We start from the raw sequence: 16,670 nt of genomic DNA on the forward strand, positions 1-16,670 counted from the left end.
CAGCCGGGCCCGGGACCCACAGCCTCGCCGGCCTCCCCGCCCTCCGCGGCCTCGGAAGGCGTCGGTCGGGCGAAGGGCCGGGCTGGTTTCCTCAGAGGGTGCCGGGTACGCGGGGGGCGGGCGGAGCGCGTCCGGAGCTCAGGGTACGCGGTCCCGCGGCCGCCAGAGCGCTCGCATCCGCTCTCTGCCCGTCGGCTTCTTTATCTCTCTTCAGCGTCTCTCTGGGGTTTGTGAGAGATCGATGAAGTTCTAAACCAGACAGATCCCTGTAACTGTTGTCTGCGTGGTGTATGAAATCCTGTTGTTCCTACTTTGTGGCTTTGTAGCTCGCGTTCTGCCCCGCGGCCAGCCGCACAGGTAAGTCTGTGTGCGACGCAGGGAGGAGGCGGCCTGGGCTCGGAGCCTCCGCGGCTTGCGCGGGGCGTTCGGGGAGCTGGGGCATCCCCCGCCCAGGAGTGCCGGCGCCCAGCTCTCGGGCACTCGGTCATTGTGAATCCTGCCTGCCCGCACCCAGTTTCGGTGGGTGCACTTTTGTCAGAGTCCTTAAGGTTTTCCTTTGATTTGTTCTGTAAGTTCTGTAAGTTCAAAGTGTAAAGTACAAAGCTGTCATGCAGGCAGGTATGCTCTGTACTTATAATCTCACTATCTAGTGTAATGGTAACTGGTTTAAGTTTCTTCTGCTGTGAAATATGTGTCCTGGTGTTTTTGTTCTGCTCAGTTGTAGCAATGGCTTCAGGAACAGCGCTGATTTATGATGAGGAGATGACCACTCACAAACTACTTTGGAGTGAGTAAGTCACTGCTGTTGTTTTTATTAATAGATTCTTATTAGGACTTGTGAGAGCACTACCAAATAAATGCATGTTTTGTAAATGTAATAGGAAGTATCTGGTGATACTTCCTGTCATTTCCAAGTAATAAGAAAGTCTTTAAGAGGAAAAAAAAATATTTTATTCACAGTTTGTATCTAGATATTGTAAAGATTATCTGAAACTGGATTTGAGAAGCTGCAGGCATCCAGTCTGGGAGGCCTTAACGAGAGTTGTTAGGATGAGGCGTCTGAGTCGCCCCCTAAATAATGTGCTAAGCTAATTTAATTGTTTATAAAATTAAAGTATCATTGGCGTTGGAAAAGTGTGTAGATATACTCACTCAGCTGAAACATGTCAATTACATTCAGTTAGAAATTGGTATATTACTTAAATTTGCATAAATTAGAGGAGTTCCTTTGCAGTGCTCAGAGTAACAATCCATTGTCTTTTCTCCCACGCCTGCTTCTCCTCTGTTCACCTTCTTTGTAACCTACAGCTTTTAACTGCAGCATTTCTGTGTCTGTAGTTAAGCATTGCAACTTTTTACCAGTGAGAGAAGAAATAATTGCATTGTTTGTTTGGGGTTTTTTTAAGATTCGTTTTTGCTTACATATTTTAGAATCAATTTTTGACTCAGTTCTGAAACAGAAAATACTTAAAGATTTTTTTTTCCATTTTTACTCTCATGTATCTCTCTTGGAGGGTAATGAATTTTCTTAAAATGGGGAGTTAAAAGCTAGGCTTTATGAAGTGTATTAGTTACCTGTACTGGTATCGTATTCCAGTGATATAATTATTGTTTATTTTTAGTCCCATTTGTGATATTGAAGTGCCAGAAAGACTTTCATCCTCCTATGAGCAGCTTAGAAGTTACCATCTTGTGGAAAGGTGTGTCCATGTGCCCGCCAGAGAAGGAAGCGAGGAGGAGATCCTGTTGGTTCACAGGTCTGAAACATAACTTTCATTCAGATTAATTCAATGAAACGGCAGATCTCATACCTCCAGATTATATTTTGATCCATTTGAAAAGCGTGTTCCAAAATGCAGTGGCCTCCATTCATTTCAATGGAAAATGTGTCACAATGTTGAGTATGGCATAGGTGCTGAATTATGAATCTGCTGTTCCAGTAAATCTACATTCTCACTCTGTGGAGTCTTAAGCAATGAATGCTGATTTTTACATAGGAATGCAAGTAAACTTCCAAAAAATATTTATAGTTGCTTACTTAAGTGTTGTGTTAATCTCTTTCCCTTGCAGTTTTGAGCACTTGGAAGTGGCAAAAAGCACTCAGACAATGAATGAGGACGAGCTGAAAAGGGTCTCTGAAAATTATGATGCATTTTTCTTTCATCCGGTGTGTAAGTTAAACTGCTTCCTCTATTGGGAGTTACAACTATTTGTGTTACTGCACCTTAGTGGCATTTTTCTGAGAAGGAAAAGATTAAAAATACTTTTTTTGCTGCTGGTGTAGTCTCACATTTATTTATGATATTGTAATTTTCTGTTTCTAGTTTAGTATAATGCTGTAATTTAAATTGTTCAAGTGTCCTGTCATCTATTTTGTAATTGTATCACACTAGTATCATGCACTACTCGAATTTTAGCTCTGTTTTTGTCACTTAATGTCACTCAAGACCATTAGTGACTTGCAAATCATATTTTGGTAATAATTGCTCTTAAATGTTGTTCCATGAAATGGAGATGAAGTCTTCTGTGCTATGTTTCTGTAGGGTTTCATTCCTTATTTTCAAAGATGCCATGTTATTCCACTCAATACATCCATCTCACATTTTTGACCTCTCCACAAAGAGTATCCTTATAAAGATTATAGTGATCACTGGTAATCAGAGGGGAAAGCACACTGGAGCCTGTGTTGTAAAGTTCTGTTTCAGCTATCTTCGTATAGCTTCAGTGGGGTAGAATTATGTCAGGACAGTTTGCTGTTGGGATGCTAAAGCATTCATGAGTGCCTTGTTTAAGCTGATAAGTTTCTCTTTCTCAGAGCACTTACCACTGTGCCAGACTAGCAGTAGGAGCAGCTTTGCAGCTGGTGGATGCTGTGATGGCAGGAAAAGTACGCAATGGAATGGCGTTAGTCAGGTAAGAAAATACGTGAGAAAATTTTCACTTAGCAAAATTTCTTCTGTTGTGAATAATTTATAAAATTTTGGTTCAGACCTCCAGGTCACCACAGCCAGAGGAATGCAGCTAACGGGTTCTGTTTGTTCAACAACGTGGCTATTGCCGCAGAATATGCAAAACTGAAATATGGTCTGCAGAGGTAAGTGCTTGGTTGACTCTAGAGAAGCTTTTCATATGTAAACAACAGTTTGTCATTGTACTAGTTTAGATTAATGTCTAGATCTTTCTGGGTGTCATGTTCCTTTTGGTTCATGGTTTTTCATGTATACCTTCTGTAGATTAAGATGCTGTGGTTCTTCCTCTGAATGTTTTCTTTTACTGATCTGTACAGAATCCTAATTGTTGACTGGGATGTGCACCACGGGCAAGGAACTCAATATATATTTGAAGAAGATCCAAGGTTTGGGGGATTTTTTTTCTTCTTTAATGTCAGCTGTTAAAGATTGCTTGCCTTTCTAGAGAATAAGATTTCTTAAACTTCTAAAACTAAAATCTTGTGGGGCATTCGCCTTGATATTTTAGTTACTCTGTTTTTCATTTGTTACAAAATAGAAGTAAATCTCTAAATCAAAATAAAATGTAAATCTGTTCTACTTTAAAGAATAACAAATAAATAAGCAATATGATTACCTTGGTTTGCCACTACTTTGGTAGTACATCTGTTCTCTGTTCACAAATCTCTCAGTTCAAGTCTTCAAGTAGTAGTTGGATAAAACATGTGAGCTTTATTTTTTTTTTTTTTTTTTGAGAAGTGACATAAGTAGTTTCCAGAAACAAGCCTGCTGTTCTGAAAATTCCTTGTATTTGATCTGTGTAGAGTATATGCTTAAAAGACATTTTTAGCATGTTAATTTTTAGGTTAATTTTGGCATAGGTCCTATCTCTAACAATTTTCACAGTCTAAGTCCTTTGAGGGCACTAAGGCAAAAGGATAGGATAGTTTTATTTTCTTGCTTTCAGGCAATGCAGTCACCATGTTCAGGATATAAAGTAATTTTCTGCAATCTTTTTGTCAAATTGGATTTCTATTTTTTTTATTTTCAGTGTTTTGTACTTTTCTTGGCATCGCTATGAACATCAGGAATTCTGGCCATCACTCAGAGAATCCGATTACGATGCTGTGGGTCTGGGAAAAGGGAAAGGTTTTAACATAAATTTGCCTTGGAATAAGGTAAATATTGTTTACAGCACAACAAAGCAAGTGCAATAGTTTTGTATCTCATCCTTTATGTAACACTTTGTGAGTAAGTGCACTGCTTCACTTGCTTGGCAAATGTCTTACACAGTGTGTATTCTTCCTATCAGGGTAAGGTCTGTTGGAAAAATATGGCTCAGAATGTGATAATGTTTGAAAAATAAAAGGGAGAGAAGAATTTACACACTCATTTTTACTTGAATATCTTGCCTAGCCATCAAATCAAAAAGAATTTCAGGAGACAGTTACATCCATCCTTGTTTAGCAGAGAACTGAAGCTCGTTAAGATTAAAAATGGTGGATATTTATGCACTTTACTTAAATAGAGGCTTTTTTACTGTATTTCATAAGATTCCCTCATCTTTAACTTTTCCTATCTTTCCCTAAAATCTCAAAGAACCTTAGGAAATTGGTCATTCCAACTGGAAAACATGCCCACCCTGGGTTTTTCATATTTTTCAGGTTGGGATGGGAAATTCAGATTATCTTGCTGCGTTTTTCCATGTGTTGCTTCCGATGGCTTTTGAGGTAATTTTTTACTGCCAAAGAGCACTTCTTAAGTATTAAGCAGGTACCATTGAATATTTTAAGAAATGCAGTAATTACCAGTAGCACAGTTAATACATTTATTTTGTTGATAAGACGTTACCTTGATCAACTGAATAGTATTTATGGAATTTTAGCTATTAAAATACTCAACACAATCATCTGCAACTTCTCCAGCAGATACAAAAATAGTGTAAAAGGGTAGTGTATTCAAGGAGAATCCTTACTTGTGTTCATATTCAAATTGAAATAACAGCTGATCATAGTACAGTTGAAATCCCATACAAGATTGAAAAGAGGACTTAAAGATGTGCTGCAACTGTCTCTCTTTTATAACAGTTTGATCCCGAACTGGTTATTGTCTCCTCTGGATACGATTCTGGAATTGGTGACCCTGAAGTAAGTAACTTGTGGTGTTTGTGTTGTCAGTCATTAATATATTAGGAAAATATTCCTACTGTTTTAATGTCCTGTGATTGCTAAGTGAAATTCACTTTAATCAAGCTAAAAATACATGCTTGAATCTTTAGGCTGACCCAAGTTCATTCAACATTACAACAAGACATTTAAAGACAGGCTATTCCATATGTGTAATTGCTGTGTTGGTTTTTTTCACCTTCCTTAAATGCAGTTGGTTCAGCATTCTGTTTGATATAATGAGAGGCAAGTGTTCTGGTCCAGCTTGTTTGTTTGGGTGTCTTATCAGTGTTTTTGAATCAAGGTGTCATCAAATTTTTTCTTTGGTTTAGGGTCAGATGAATGCCACTCCTGAGGTTTTTGCCCACCTTACCCATTTCCTGATGCAGTTAGCTAATGGAAAGCTGTGTGTCATCCTAGAGGTAAAGACTTTTTAAATGTACTCCCAGGGGAAAGGTGTTTGTGTTAGCCATTTAGGGCAAACTAGAAGCTAGGAAGCAAAACTCCTTAACAAAATAATTTCTTATTTTTATCTTTGTTTTGAGTACCAGGAATGCAAAAAGGGTTAAGATTTGACAGCGCTCTTACACTATTGAGTTTTGAAGCAAAGGAGCCATATGCTCATCATTCAAAGAAACATGTCTTCCACAAATCAGTTCTTGTGAACAGTTATTAGTCTATTGCTCTTGACAGTCCCAAACTCATTAAAATGTATTTAGTGAATAGGCTGTATTACTAATGTGTTTACAAGTGTATCGTACTTCAGGAGATTTTATAAAACCTGTAACATAAATATACTCTTTCTTAGTAATGGAACACTTAGAAAATTTCCTCTTTTTTTTGACTTAATGACTGTATGCAGGCTTTAGGAGCTCTTTTTTATTCTTCGTTTAAACAATTAAAATTTCTCCTTTTGAAATCTAGACTTCAACCCCCTATTTCCGCTGCATGTTAGAAAAATAGTGGCTTTTCAGGTAAATAAATGTGTGGAAATACTGCTGCCAACAAGGTATTCAAGAGTGAACTGTATATTAATTGATTCACTTGGCCTTTTGTTTTGTATGACCCTTCTTCCATCATCCTTTTCAGTAGCAGGTTATAATGGATTTTTTTTCTATTAGCTGAAGTGCAAGTAAGCATTCACTCCTACCACAGATGGTGTGACTGCTCCATAGGTGGATAGATGGATTCCTGTAAGTCACCTACCAATCTTAAATCCATCTTGTTGTCCAAATTCTGCCAAACTATTAGGCAACAACGTCTTAAAAGTGTCAGGCTGTGGGAGATTTCTCTTGAACAGCCATTTTGGAGGACAGTGATAGCATTTGCCTTCTAAGGAGTCTTCCACAAAGATTGTTGAAGATGGCATATTGTGATGGGAATGGAGAAGGCATTTGTTTTTATGGCAAAGTAATGACTGATTTCTGAAGTTACTTGAACTGTGACAGAGTGAGTTCAATCATGAGATGCCAGTGACGTTCAGCAGGTGGTCACAAAGTTACTGTTTTCATATTGAGAAATCATTGACTTAGATACACTTGCATATCATCTTCTGTTTCTGTAAATACAGATATATTTCAAAAGGATAGTTTATTTTCTACATTGAAATTCAGAGAGATGTTAAAAGTACTTGTCCCTTAGTTGACACAAAATACTTTTTAGGGTGGATACCACTTGAAATCATTAGGTGAATCAGTGTGCACGACTGTAAAAACTTTGCTTGGAGATCCTGTACCTCAAATAACTGGAGAAATGGCACCTTGTCTAAGGTAAGCATATAAAGAATTTTAGAACAACCAATGTGTTTTTTAAAGAGACTAAAGACATGCATGCTTTGAACATTTTGCTGAAGTAAGGTTTTAATACAGTAGTTTATAACATATTGTTTTCTACTTCGGATAACTTGCATTTTTAAAAAGTCATCTAAGGTAGAGTTTTATATACTTTTGTTTCTGAAATTACTTCAAGTTGTGAGATCTTATATCATAAAAGTATAAGCCATTTTATCATTAGGTCTTGTTATCCTATAGAAATCCATCTCACTCGAGGCTGAGGTAATCCTGCTGTAATCAAGGTAATACCAGTTATCTACAGCCAGTATTTGAGAATGTATCAAGTTCAAGGGTTAGTGCTTCAGACCCCAGAGCCACTTCAGGTGCTGTAGTACAGCAGTAGCTGGGGCAGACCTTTCTCATCAGTGAGAGCTGATGCTATGCAAGCTAGTCTTGATGAATTCTTGTGTTTCTGGAATTTGGAGCATGGAGGGCTGCAAAAGCACTTGACTATGTAGAGCTGTACCAAGATAATTACATTTCAAGTCTAACTTCTTTTTGGAGGCACTGACTGTGTGTGTACAGCGGTGGAATATGACCTAGTAAAGCATTCTGAACCTTGGGCCTGAATCAGTCCCACATCTAAAGAGTGTTTTTCTCTCTACCTGTCTGCAGCATCTCCTCCACATCTCCATGTTCTGTCCTCCATCTTTTTCCCAGCGCAGTACCTGTCCTATGCTTTTTCTAGCAGAAATGCTCCTCATGCACTTTGGTGGCAGCACCTCCCAGTTGGCTCTGTTAGTTAAAACTCAGAGCTTGGATCAGTCAGAGAAGCAGTGTGGATATACACAGATTGTGGGCTGAGTTTCATTTGGTAAACTGATGGAGCAAACTAGGTTATTTTGCTCCTAGCATATCACATAATCCCTCTGTGTCCTCTTTTTCTTCTCTACCAATTGTGATATCTCATCTTGCTGTCATCCTATGGCACAGAGAGTTGATTACATACTTATCCAACATATCAGTCCAGCTCCTGAACACCTTACAAGTAATCTGCAAGCCTATGGAATTTCTTCTGAATTTAACACAGCCTGAATTATGTTTGTATGATAGCTGATGCAATGGGACCTTTTGCCCATAGGGCTGCAAATACCAGTGATAATAAAAAGGAGACTTCAACACAGAGAATAGCAGGGGAGGTGATTTACTTAGTTCCTGAACAGATCGTCTTGCTTTTGAGTCAGTCTAATTAAATCTTTACATTGTTTAGATAAAATCTCTTGGCAAGACATTGACAGGACAATTTTTTCCTGAATTCATACAGGTGTGCTTCCTCCAATAGCAGGGTTGGGATTTTACTCAATGTGTAAATGTGTGTACATGCTGTATGTGCTCCTCACTTTTCTTTTTTGACTCTCCAATCTTTTCAAGCAATGTGCCTATTGACTCTTGTTCTGTTTTGGATTCTTGGAAGAAATCAAAGTTTGTTCATTTTCAGTTGGATTTTTTGGTTTTGATTTTTTGTTGAGGTAAGTTATGATTCCTCTTATGATTTTCATTGTTGCTAATACTGTTATTCTGGTTTATTTTTTAGTGCTGTTGAATCTATTCAAAATGTGAGAGCAGCACATAAACCCTACTGGAAATGGTTGGCTTATGAAGGTAGTTTCTCTTCATTAAAGCAGATATTATTGATAAATGGATTTATACAGAAATTGAAAATTATTAAAATTAATACCAGTGGTCTAAACTAATTGAACAAGCAGTTATTCATCAAGTGACTGATGAAGCAGTATGAGGCTTCATTTGAGGTCACGTCTTCAGCTGGTCTGAAAAACTCTCTGAAGCTGGCAAACATCATGCCAAAAAGTAGCACTTTGATATCTTTGTTTGAGGATGCTGTTTTCTTTGTCAAAAGTAGGGGCATAAGCTTCATTACAGTGTATGACCTTTCACTCGATGAAAACAAATGTTGTAGCACTGAAGAAATAACATCTGTGTCAGGAAACATTGTAGCTAATGCATGGGAATAAATATGCATACCATGAATACTGATGTATTCTATTTGTGAGTAAATATAGCCAAATATTAACACATTGCTTAGAAACTTAATACCTGTGAAACCCATCTTTCTTTTTCTCTAGATACATCATTTGTGCAAAATTTGAGCACCAAATCACACTTAAAGAAGGCTAATTCAAATCCCTCCACAGAAGATGAATCTCAGATAACTAATAACAACACTGTCAAAGTAGAAAGGTTTTTGGAATTGCACATGCAAAATATTCTATTTCCAGTGCCTCCTATCAAAACAGCAACAACTGGCTCTGAAGGTTCAGAACATTTACTTTCTGAACATATTCATCTGGTGAAGGAAATGGACAAAACAGAAATAAAAGCTCTTGTCAGGTTGGTCCTGTTTATTTTATTTTCCACAGAGGACGAGAGGTCTCTGTCCAGAATGTCACCTAGCTCTGTGTCTGCCATGGTCATCTTTTTGGCCTTAATCTACTCAGTTACAGCCAGAATTTCTTCCTTTATAAATAAAGTTATTTGTGTTGTATAGTAGTCATAGCCTGAAATCCTTTAAAGAAATAATCAGAATACTTTTTCTCTTATAACTCTTTCAATAGAGATAGGACATCTAATGTGAATGTATTAATTTAGAAAGAGATTTTGCCAGGAAGCTGTCTTACAGCTCTGTACTCACTTTTAGCTGGAAAAAATACCAAACTGCTCTGATTTGAGAAACGCAGTGTTTGGTCTTGACTCTGTTTCCTGAATATCATCGGACATTTTTGTTTTCTTTCCAGTGCAGAATGGAGACAGGTTTAGGGAGATGAAGACTGTGAGGCACCAGTGTTGTCATCTTCCTGCTAGAGCAGGTTTCTGAGAATCAGTGTGTAGTACTTATACAAAATTGACTTCATTAATACTAACTGCAGAGCACTTTATCACTGTCCTCTTTGAAGACACTATTGCCTAACCTTTTTCTTCATATAATTTCTTTTACAGTGACTTTTATGCAGACCTTGTGAAAGAGGACAAAACTTTGCTCTCTCTAGGCAGTATGTTTGTGATCCTAGATAAAATACTTAAGAAGGAGGTAATAATATACTGCCTTGGTCTTGGTGGTGAGGGTGGAGTGGGACTCCTCTGATTTTTTGCTTCTACTATATTGTTACCCAGGTACTAGTTATTATTTATCTCCACTAATAGTGGAGATAAATAATATAGATTAGATAGATTAGTCCACTAATATCAGCTACAATGTATTTGGCTATGAGAGTGAGCATGCAAGATGAGAAAAGGACTATTTAGGCATAGCTGTTAACCCCAATCCATCTTTCTAATCATCTTCGGACAACTCATTGTCCAGGCTTTCTGTAGGTAGTCACAGAATATGACTCCCTTAGAGCCTACTTACTGCTCTCAGACTCACGGGGGAGCCAAGCAGTAAGTCTTCCAGTTAAGGGGAGCAGAGATTGCTGTATCAAGCACCAGTAAGCAACAGCAGAAATCTGAAGAAATGCCAGACTTTCCTGTCTCAACATGCAAAGTTTCCACAGTAAATTTTGACTTATATGTGCATGCATGCACATACTCTTTAGTGGTGTTTTCAACAGCTCTGCTGTATGCTCTGATTGAGAACAGAGTAATTCTAGTTCAATGTTTCGATTCTTGCAGGGTCAGGAATGAAGAGAGGGCAGGCTTAGAGGGTGCATCTTCATATTTATGTGTACAAACTTGGATGAGCATAAAATAACTGAAAACAAGTTTAAAATATTACATCATAATAAATCACTCTTCCTTTGAGTGAAAAGCTCTCTTTAAGGTACCAGGCCTACATGGAAGAGTAACTACTACAATGGCCTCTTCTAAGACATCTTGCTCTTGGAAGTCACCTGTGAAGATCCCGGAGACAAATTTCTGACATTATAAACTGCACACAGCTCCAGGAGAGCCTATGAATAGATTTTAAGAAATGGTTACTGGTAAAAAGAAGTAGAACTTCTAATGAGTTGCAGATGTAAGTTAACTGTTTGTGCTGACAAAGAGGAGGAATGAGGGGGAAGCATATCTTTTTGCGTAGCTTTTAGGTAGAGTTCAAAGCACACACCACAAATGAACACTCGAGGGTTGACTGAGTAATATGGCAATTGTATTTTCCAGAAAAGAACAGCTTGCCTAGGTTAAAGGAAGAGTCAGAATATTCAGGAACAACCTCCTTTTCATAGGGTGTATTTTTCTGCACAATTTGCAGACTATTCTAGAGACCCAGTAAACACAGCCTTCCTCTGGAAACGTTATTTTTACAGTTGCCTTCTGGTATAGCATCATACTTTTGAAGTGCAGTATAGGGCATAATAATCAAATATGGCCTTTCTGTAGAAAATAATTAATACAGCTGTTACACTTTAAAAATGGCATGATCTTTTACAGCATTGCTTCTGAATGAAAAATTTATTTTGTAGGTGTGCAATGGAATTGCAGCATCACCCACAGCTGCTCTTTCTGCTGCTGTTGCACTAAGACATTCTGTTCGTTTTGGATTTCAAAGGTGAATTTGTATGTTTGCATTTAGAGCCCTTTGACAACATGTTAAAATCAAATACTAAGTGTGGCAAATATGGCAAATTGCCTGTGAAACCTTGATTTTAATATAAATAGCATGCTCACATGCATAGCATTTTCAACATGTAATCCAGGTAACAGTGTATATGCCAGCAACAACTTTTGCCTTTCCAGCGGCAAAAAATTTGTAAGGGTGATGGCTGTGATAGCCTACACTTTGTCAGATTTCAATTGGCTTTGCCCTGGGGACAATTTCTTGATTTTTGTTTTTCCTCCCCAGTATTTGATGGAAGAAATCGGGTTCCCTTGAGCTGCCCTAAATGTGTTTTATTTCTACTTTGAATGGACCAAATTCAGTATACTTTCTTCTTAATGTTTCTAATCTACACACAAAGTTTTATACAAATTGCACTAACTGGAAAAAAAAATTAATTGTAAATATATGTAAATTTTTGTTTCCTGCAGAGTGCTTTGTGTATTTGTTGGAGACATGCAGATGATACCCAACACAGAAGATGGGTGAGGCCTCCCTTTACATTAGGGGGTACAGTCCCAAGGGCTTTCTGAATCTTCATAGGTGTCTATATGTGTGATGAAATCTGCACTAAGGAACCAGTCATAAGCTGACATTTATGAAGTTTAGCTTGAGACATAATACGAAACATCCCCAAATACACTGTCAAAGAAAATTGTCTCTAAATGCAGTTTCATGCATTTGGTGGTAGGTTTAAAGTATAATCCTTCTATGTTAATTGAAATTTAGATTGTTATTGAAAATACAACATAATAAATAAAGCAATTGTTAATTAAATAGGAGACCCATCTCCCCCATAATTTCAGAAGGCACATTGTGCTGATGCAGAGCTCCTTATTCAAAGTCTTCTTTACTTACATATAATTCTTTTCTACCTCCACTTTTTCTTAAAAGTAATTTGCCAATAGTCTTTAATCATCTCTTTAAAAATACCATAAAAAGGATTTCAGTTTTAATTGTTTACATTTTGGAATGTACTAATGCAAATAGTTATTTGCTCCTGAATTTGAAATAGTATTTAGACAATGATGAAAAAAACATCCCATTTTTATCCCATTGGAAAATTATTGGTTAAATACTCAAGTGGGGCTTTTGTTTACAGAAAAATTCTTGTAATAAACATCTGTGAGAAAGAACAGTCTAGAAGGACCAGCTCCAAACACTATATTTCTCTAAACTGGAAAGAGGTAAGATTCACTTTCTAGAAATGACATAGGAGAAAATTTTTTTTAACAGAAATAATAGAATACATTTAGAAATTTATAAAATTACATTGAGAATTACACCCCTTACTCCACTTTGGACCTTTGAATTTTTTTCCTTTTTTTGGCCTTGACACGTTACGACTCCTTTCCAGAGCTTTAGAGTGTATTAAAATGCATAGGTTTGAGGAAAACTTCCATAGTTACTGCAGTTCATATTCAGCAAGGCAGAGTTACACTGCAAAGACACAAAGGAATAGATGAATAATCCTGCTTGTTTAATATAAAAATTGCTGGGAAAATAGATCAGTATCCTGTTTCCTAGGCCAATCAAAAGCTTTATGAGAGTCACTTTTCTGTTTTGTTTTATATCTGGAAATTTGGGGCTTTATATTTGTGCTAACCAATTTGTTGTTGTTGTTGTTAAAGGATGCTGGAGGAAATGATTTCTTTTCTGCTGTACTTGGATTCATTCTTCCTGTAGCATATAGTTACCAACCAAACCTAACAGTAATAGCTGTTGGACCAAACAGGAACCTTGGAATAAGTGGGATTTCTCTGCTTGTTGCTTTACTACGAGGACTAGCTGAGTCTCGAGTTTTTGCTGTGATTGAGGTAAGAAGTGGCGCTAAGCCATGGTACTTCAAATTGTCTGGCAGAGACACTAGTAGGAACTGCTTCAAGCCTTCCAGTAGAAAATACTGGCTGTATTTATGCTGTCTTTGGTACCCCTGAGCTCACAGCACAAACTGCCCAAGGTTCTCTGTCCTGAGAACAAGACAAGGCACAGTTGCACACTGAGCTGTAGGCAGCTGTCGCAGCCTGCACAGTGGAGAAGCCGAGGCATGAACTCAAGCCCATGGTGATGTGTGTGGACCATAGATGTTCTGTCAGTTTGCCACAACTTCCATTTTTATCTGGGATCCACAGCTCAATTGTCTCCTGAAAAGAGGCACTTCCTGTCTGTTATATCATCTGGCCTCTTTCCATCAAATCTGATTGAAAGCAGCCTGCTGTTCTGTTCATAACAGACCACTAAATTTCCTCTCCCCGGCGCTGTGCTTTGTCACACACAACTTCCAGCCTAAAGAACACAAATCAGAAGGGCACATATCCTTCAAGTGAACTTGATTGGGATAATACATAATGGACGGCCAGAGTACCCCAGCTTTGTATTTCAGGTAGAGAGCATGGGAAGGAAAATAAAAAATATAGGGACTTTTCCTAGGCTTTCTTCATATGCTACCACACTAAGGATGCTTAAATTTAGGAGCTGGAGGCTGTATCCAGAGCAGTGATCAGTGTCTCTAAGTGTATCTTCCATGAATTTGTCTAATCACATAAAGAACTCAATTTCCACTCTTGGCCTCTGCAGCATCCTGTGATTGTGAGTAACAGTTTATCCGTGTGATCTATGAAACAGTAACTTTTGATTACTTTTGTGCCTTCTAGATCTTCTTCAATGAGAAACAACAAAAAATTGTGCATGTCTGCTTATTCTAATCTGTTTCCCAGCAAGTACCCAATTAAAGCCATGCTATTCATTAAGCTGCCAATTAAGTGGATTTTTGACATAATTTATTCTGTAGTTTTCTCAAACGTTGTTTGTTTTAATTTACAATGCTGATACATAAATTGGCTAAGCTAAAATAATTTGTACATTGATATGCAGTATCAAAAAATAATGTATTTGCACACTACTAATTAGGAGTATGAAATGGAGAGAATTACTGATATTCTGAAGTGTAAACTCAGACAATAAAAGGGTATTAGGCATACATGTTAAAAAAATGATTGATACTTTTATCAGGTAGCTCTATAACAGGATCATGATTTTCTAATGCATGTGCATGCACGTAACACTATTTTGTTTTTAAGAGACAAAATGCTTCTGTCTCTTAAAAACAAAATAGTGTTACAGTCGTCCGAATGTAATCTTCATAGAGCATCAACATTTCAAATCCAGTTTCTGCAAGGACATGATACTGATTTAGACTGTGAGAAGTCAAAAAGAGTAAATTTCTTGAATAAGCAAAACACATTACTATTTTCCACTCATAGAAAGTAAATGATGCATGAAGTAAGCAAGCTCCATGCTCCCCTTAACCTCATAAGATTTTCTGTCTTTAACCCAGCATTATTTCTTTTCAGTCATAAAGGGAAAAGTGAGATTCTTTCTCCATTTGAAAGAAAAAAGTTTTACAGCAGATGAAAATTAATTTACATTTTTCAGAAAAAAACCTCACTTTGAACACATTTTTATTTGACAATGGAATTGCTCATTCCTGTTACTAATGCTGGCAACTGAATTACAAAAGCTTGTTTTAAAATATTTCATGTATCACTGAAGCAAAGAGAGCTTGGTTCACAGGGGTATTTTTTCTTCCTAATTAGGACACAGAGCTAAGTTTAATGCAAAATGTAGCCAAAGCATTAGTGGGTGCTTCTACACCTCCCTTTGGAATTTATGTACCTCCTACCCAAGAAAAAGTAAATAAAATAAAAGCATTAAGAGACCAGTTCCAGCAGGAATGGAAAATGCTTCAGTGTTCAGGTAAGTTGTCTGATTTTATCTTTAACTCTTACATACTGTAAGTTTCTGAAAAGATGATACATAAATACAGCTGAGTCCTGTATGTCAGTGGGACCAGGTTGATCTGGTGAAATGTGAAATTCTGAATGTTTCTAATGGTGAAACCCTGAATGCTTCTAATTCTGCCACTTGAGCTGGAAAGCACCACATTTCATAGCATAGCAACTGTACCCTTGGGACTTAGAATACTGTTACTCCAAAATTTTGGAATGAAATTACCAAAATATGTGCTTAAAAAATAGGTAACAAGATGTGCCCTGGCTCTGATTGCTAATGTGTTTTCTGAATATAGCGCCAAACCAGATGATATTTTTAAATGTTTACCTTGTCTATGAATAACTCAATAATGATTAGTCATGATTAGCTGCAAGTACAGTTACAAAGAGCTGAGGATCAGGCACTGCATTTGTAGAGGAATCAGACCAGGCAGGTATGTATGTTTTCAAGCACACTTGTCTAGAAATATTTCTTTGCTGAATGACTTCTGGTTTTCAACAAAAAAAGCAATTATCCAGGTGGGTATCTCTAAAAGAAAATGTCATTCTTTCTTTCAGAAGAAATGCCCAATACTAGGAGTCTGGTTCCAATAAAAATATTCTTGTGTTATGAGCTTGGTTAATAACTGGTTTTCTTATTGCTGTTCTTTTCAGTGAAGGATGGGACTTCCAGAAATTGATTTCACTTCAGTATCATTTTACAAAGAAGAAGAAAAGGAAAGTATGAGGACTTCACTCTGCCCTCTTTTCAAGCATAAATTGCCAGTATAACAAATAACTCCAAATCTCCAGAGACTTAGTAGTGACCTAAGGCCACATCATGTAAATTCTCAAAATTAAACAAACATCCAAGGCAATAGCCATGATATGCCTTGTTTTGTAGTACTCCAGGTATTATTTAGGGATCATTTTCAAGAGCACTTTTTTGTTATTGTGACTTCAATAATTTGACCTTTTGATTTCAAGCACTTCAAATGATGTTTATAGTAGTGTTCCTACTGGGTTCAACTATGTATCATGTGGAATAAATAAATCTGTCTTTGCAGCTGTCTTTTTTAATTGTTCAGAGTGCTTCCCTTCTCATTTGTTGTAGTTTTCAGATATTGCTGGAGGGGAAATTATACCCATCCTTGACCATTTTGAAATTAAAATCTCTTTCAAAGAAAATAAAAGCTATGTGAAAGATTTTTCACAAAGAGCTGAAAAGCATTAAGATGTTCTGTTTCAGTTTAGAGTTTCTTTAAACTGACCTTTGAAGTCCAAAAAAGTATTTAAATTGGAAACTGGCCAGTGGCCAAACTTTAGCTTCAGCATTTTTCCTTACAGGAAATTTGTTTCCTGACAGGAGATTTTGCCATTCTCCCCTCTCGCACTGTCTCCCCTAA

At 37.2% G+C, this 16,670-nt stretch overlaps 1 protein-coding gene across 3 annotated transcripts; it reads left to right on the forward strand.

Annotated features, from left to right (window-relative positions):
- Window positions 1-13: 13 nt before the first annotated feature.
- Window positions 14-16,349, forward strand: HDAC10 (histone deacetylase 10). 3 transcript variants are annotated; one of them, XM_059847237.1, is made up of 21 exons: window positions 14-357; window positions 719-791; window positions 1,623-1,757; window positions 2,071-2,167; window positions 2,816-2,913; window positions 2,990-3,094; window positions 3,287-3,355; window positions 4,000-4,126; window positions 4,613-4,678; window positions 5,036-5,095; window positions 5,446-5,535; window positions 6,776-6,882; window positions 8,480-8,547; window positions 9,030-9,294; window positions 9,901-9,991; window positions 11,361-11,446; window positions 11,926-11,979; window positions 12,597-12,681; window positions 13,126-13,311; window positions 15,091-15,250; window positions 15,940-16,349. In XM_059847237.1, exons 2-21 carry the CDS (start codon window positions 727-729, stop codon window positions 15,963-15,965), a joined length of 2,040 nt encoding a protein of 679 aa, XP_059703220.1. In that variant the 5' UTR covers window positions 14-357; window positions 719-726; the 3' UTR covers window positions 15,966-16,349. The 3 variants fall into 3 exon arrangements, with proteins under 3 accessions (XP_059703220.1, XP_059703222.1, XP_059703221.1); XM_059847239.1 differs by having other exon boundaries at window positions 719-787; window positions 2,071-2,171; XM_059847238.1 differs by having other exon boundaries at window positions 719-787.
- The last annotated feature ends 321 nt before the right edge of the window (window positions 16,350-16,670 follow it).

Source organism: Haemorhous mexicanus, chromosome 5 (genome assembly GCF_027477595.1).
Source record: "Haemorhous mexicanus isolate bHaeMex1 chromosome 5, bHaeMex1.pri, whole genome shotgun sequence".
In the NCBI taxonomy this organism is placed as follows: domain Eukaryota; kingdom Metazoa; phylum Chordata; class Aves; order Passeriformes; family Fringillidae; genus Haemorhous; species Haemorhous mexicanus.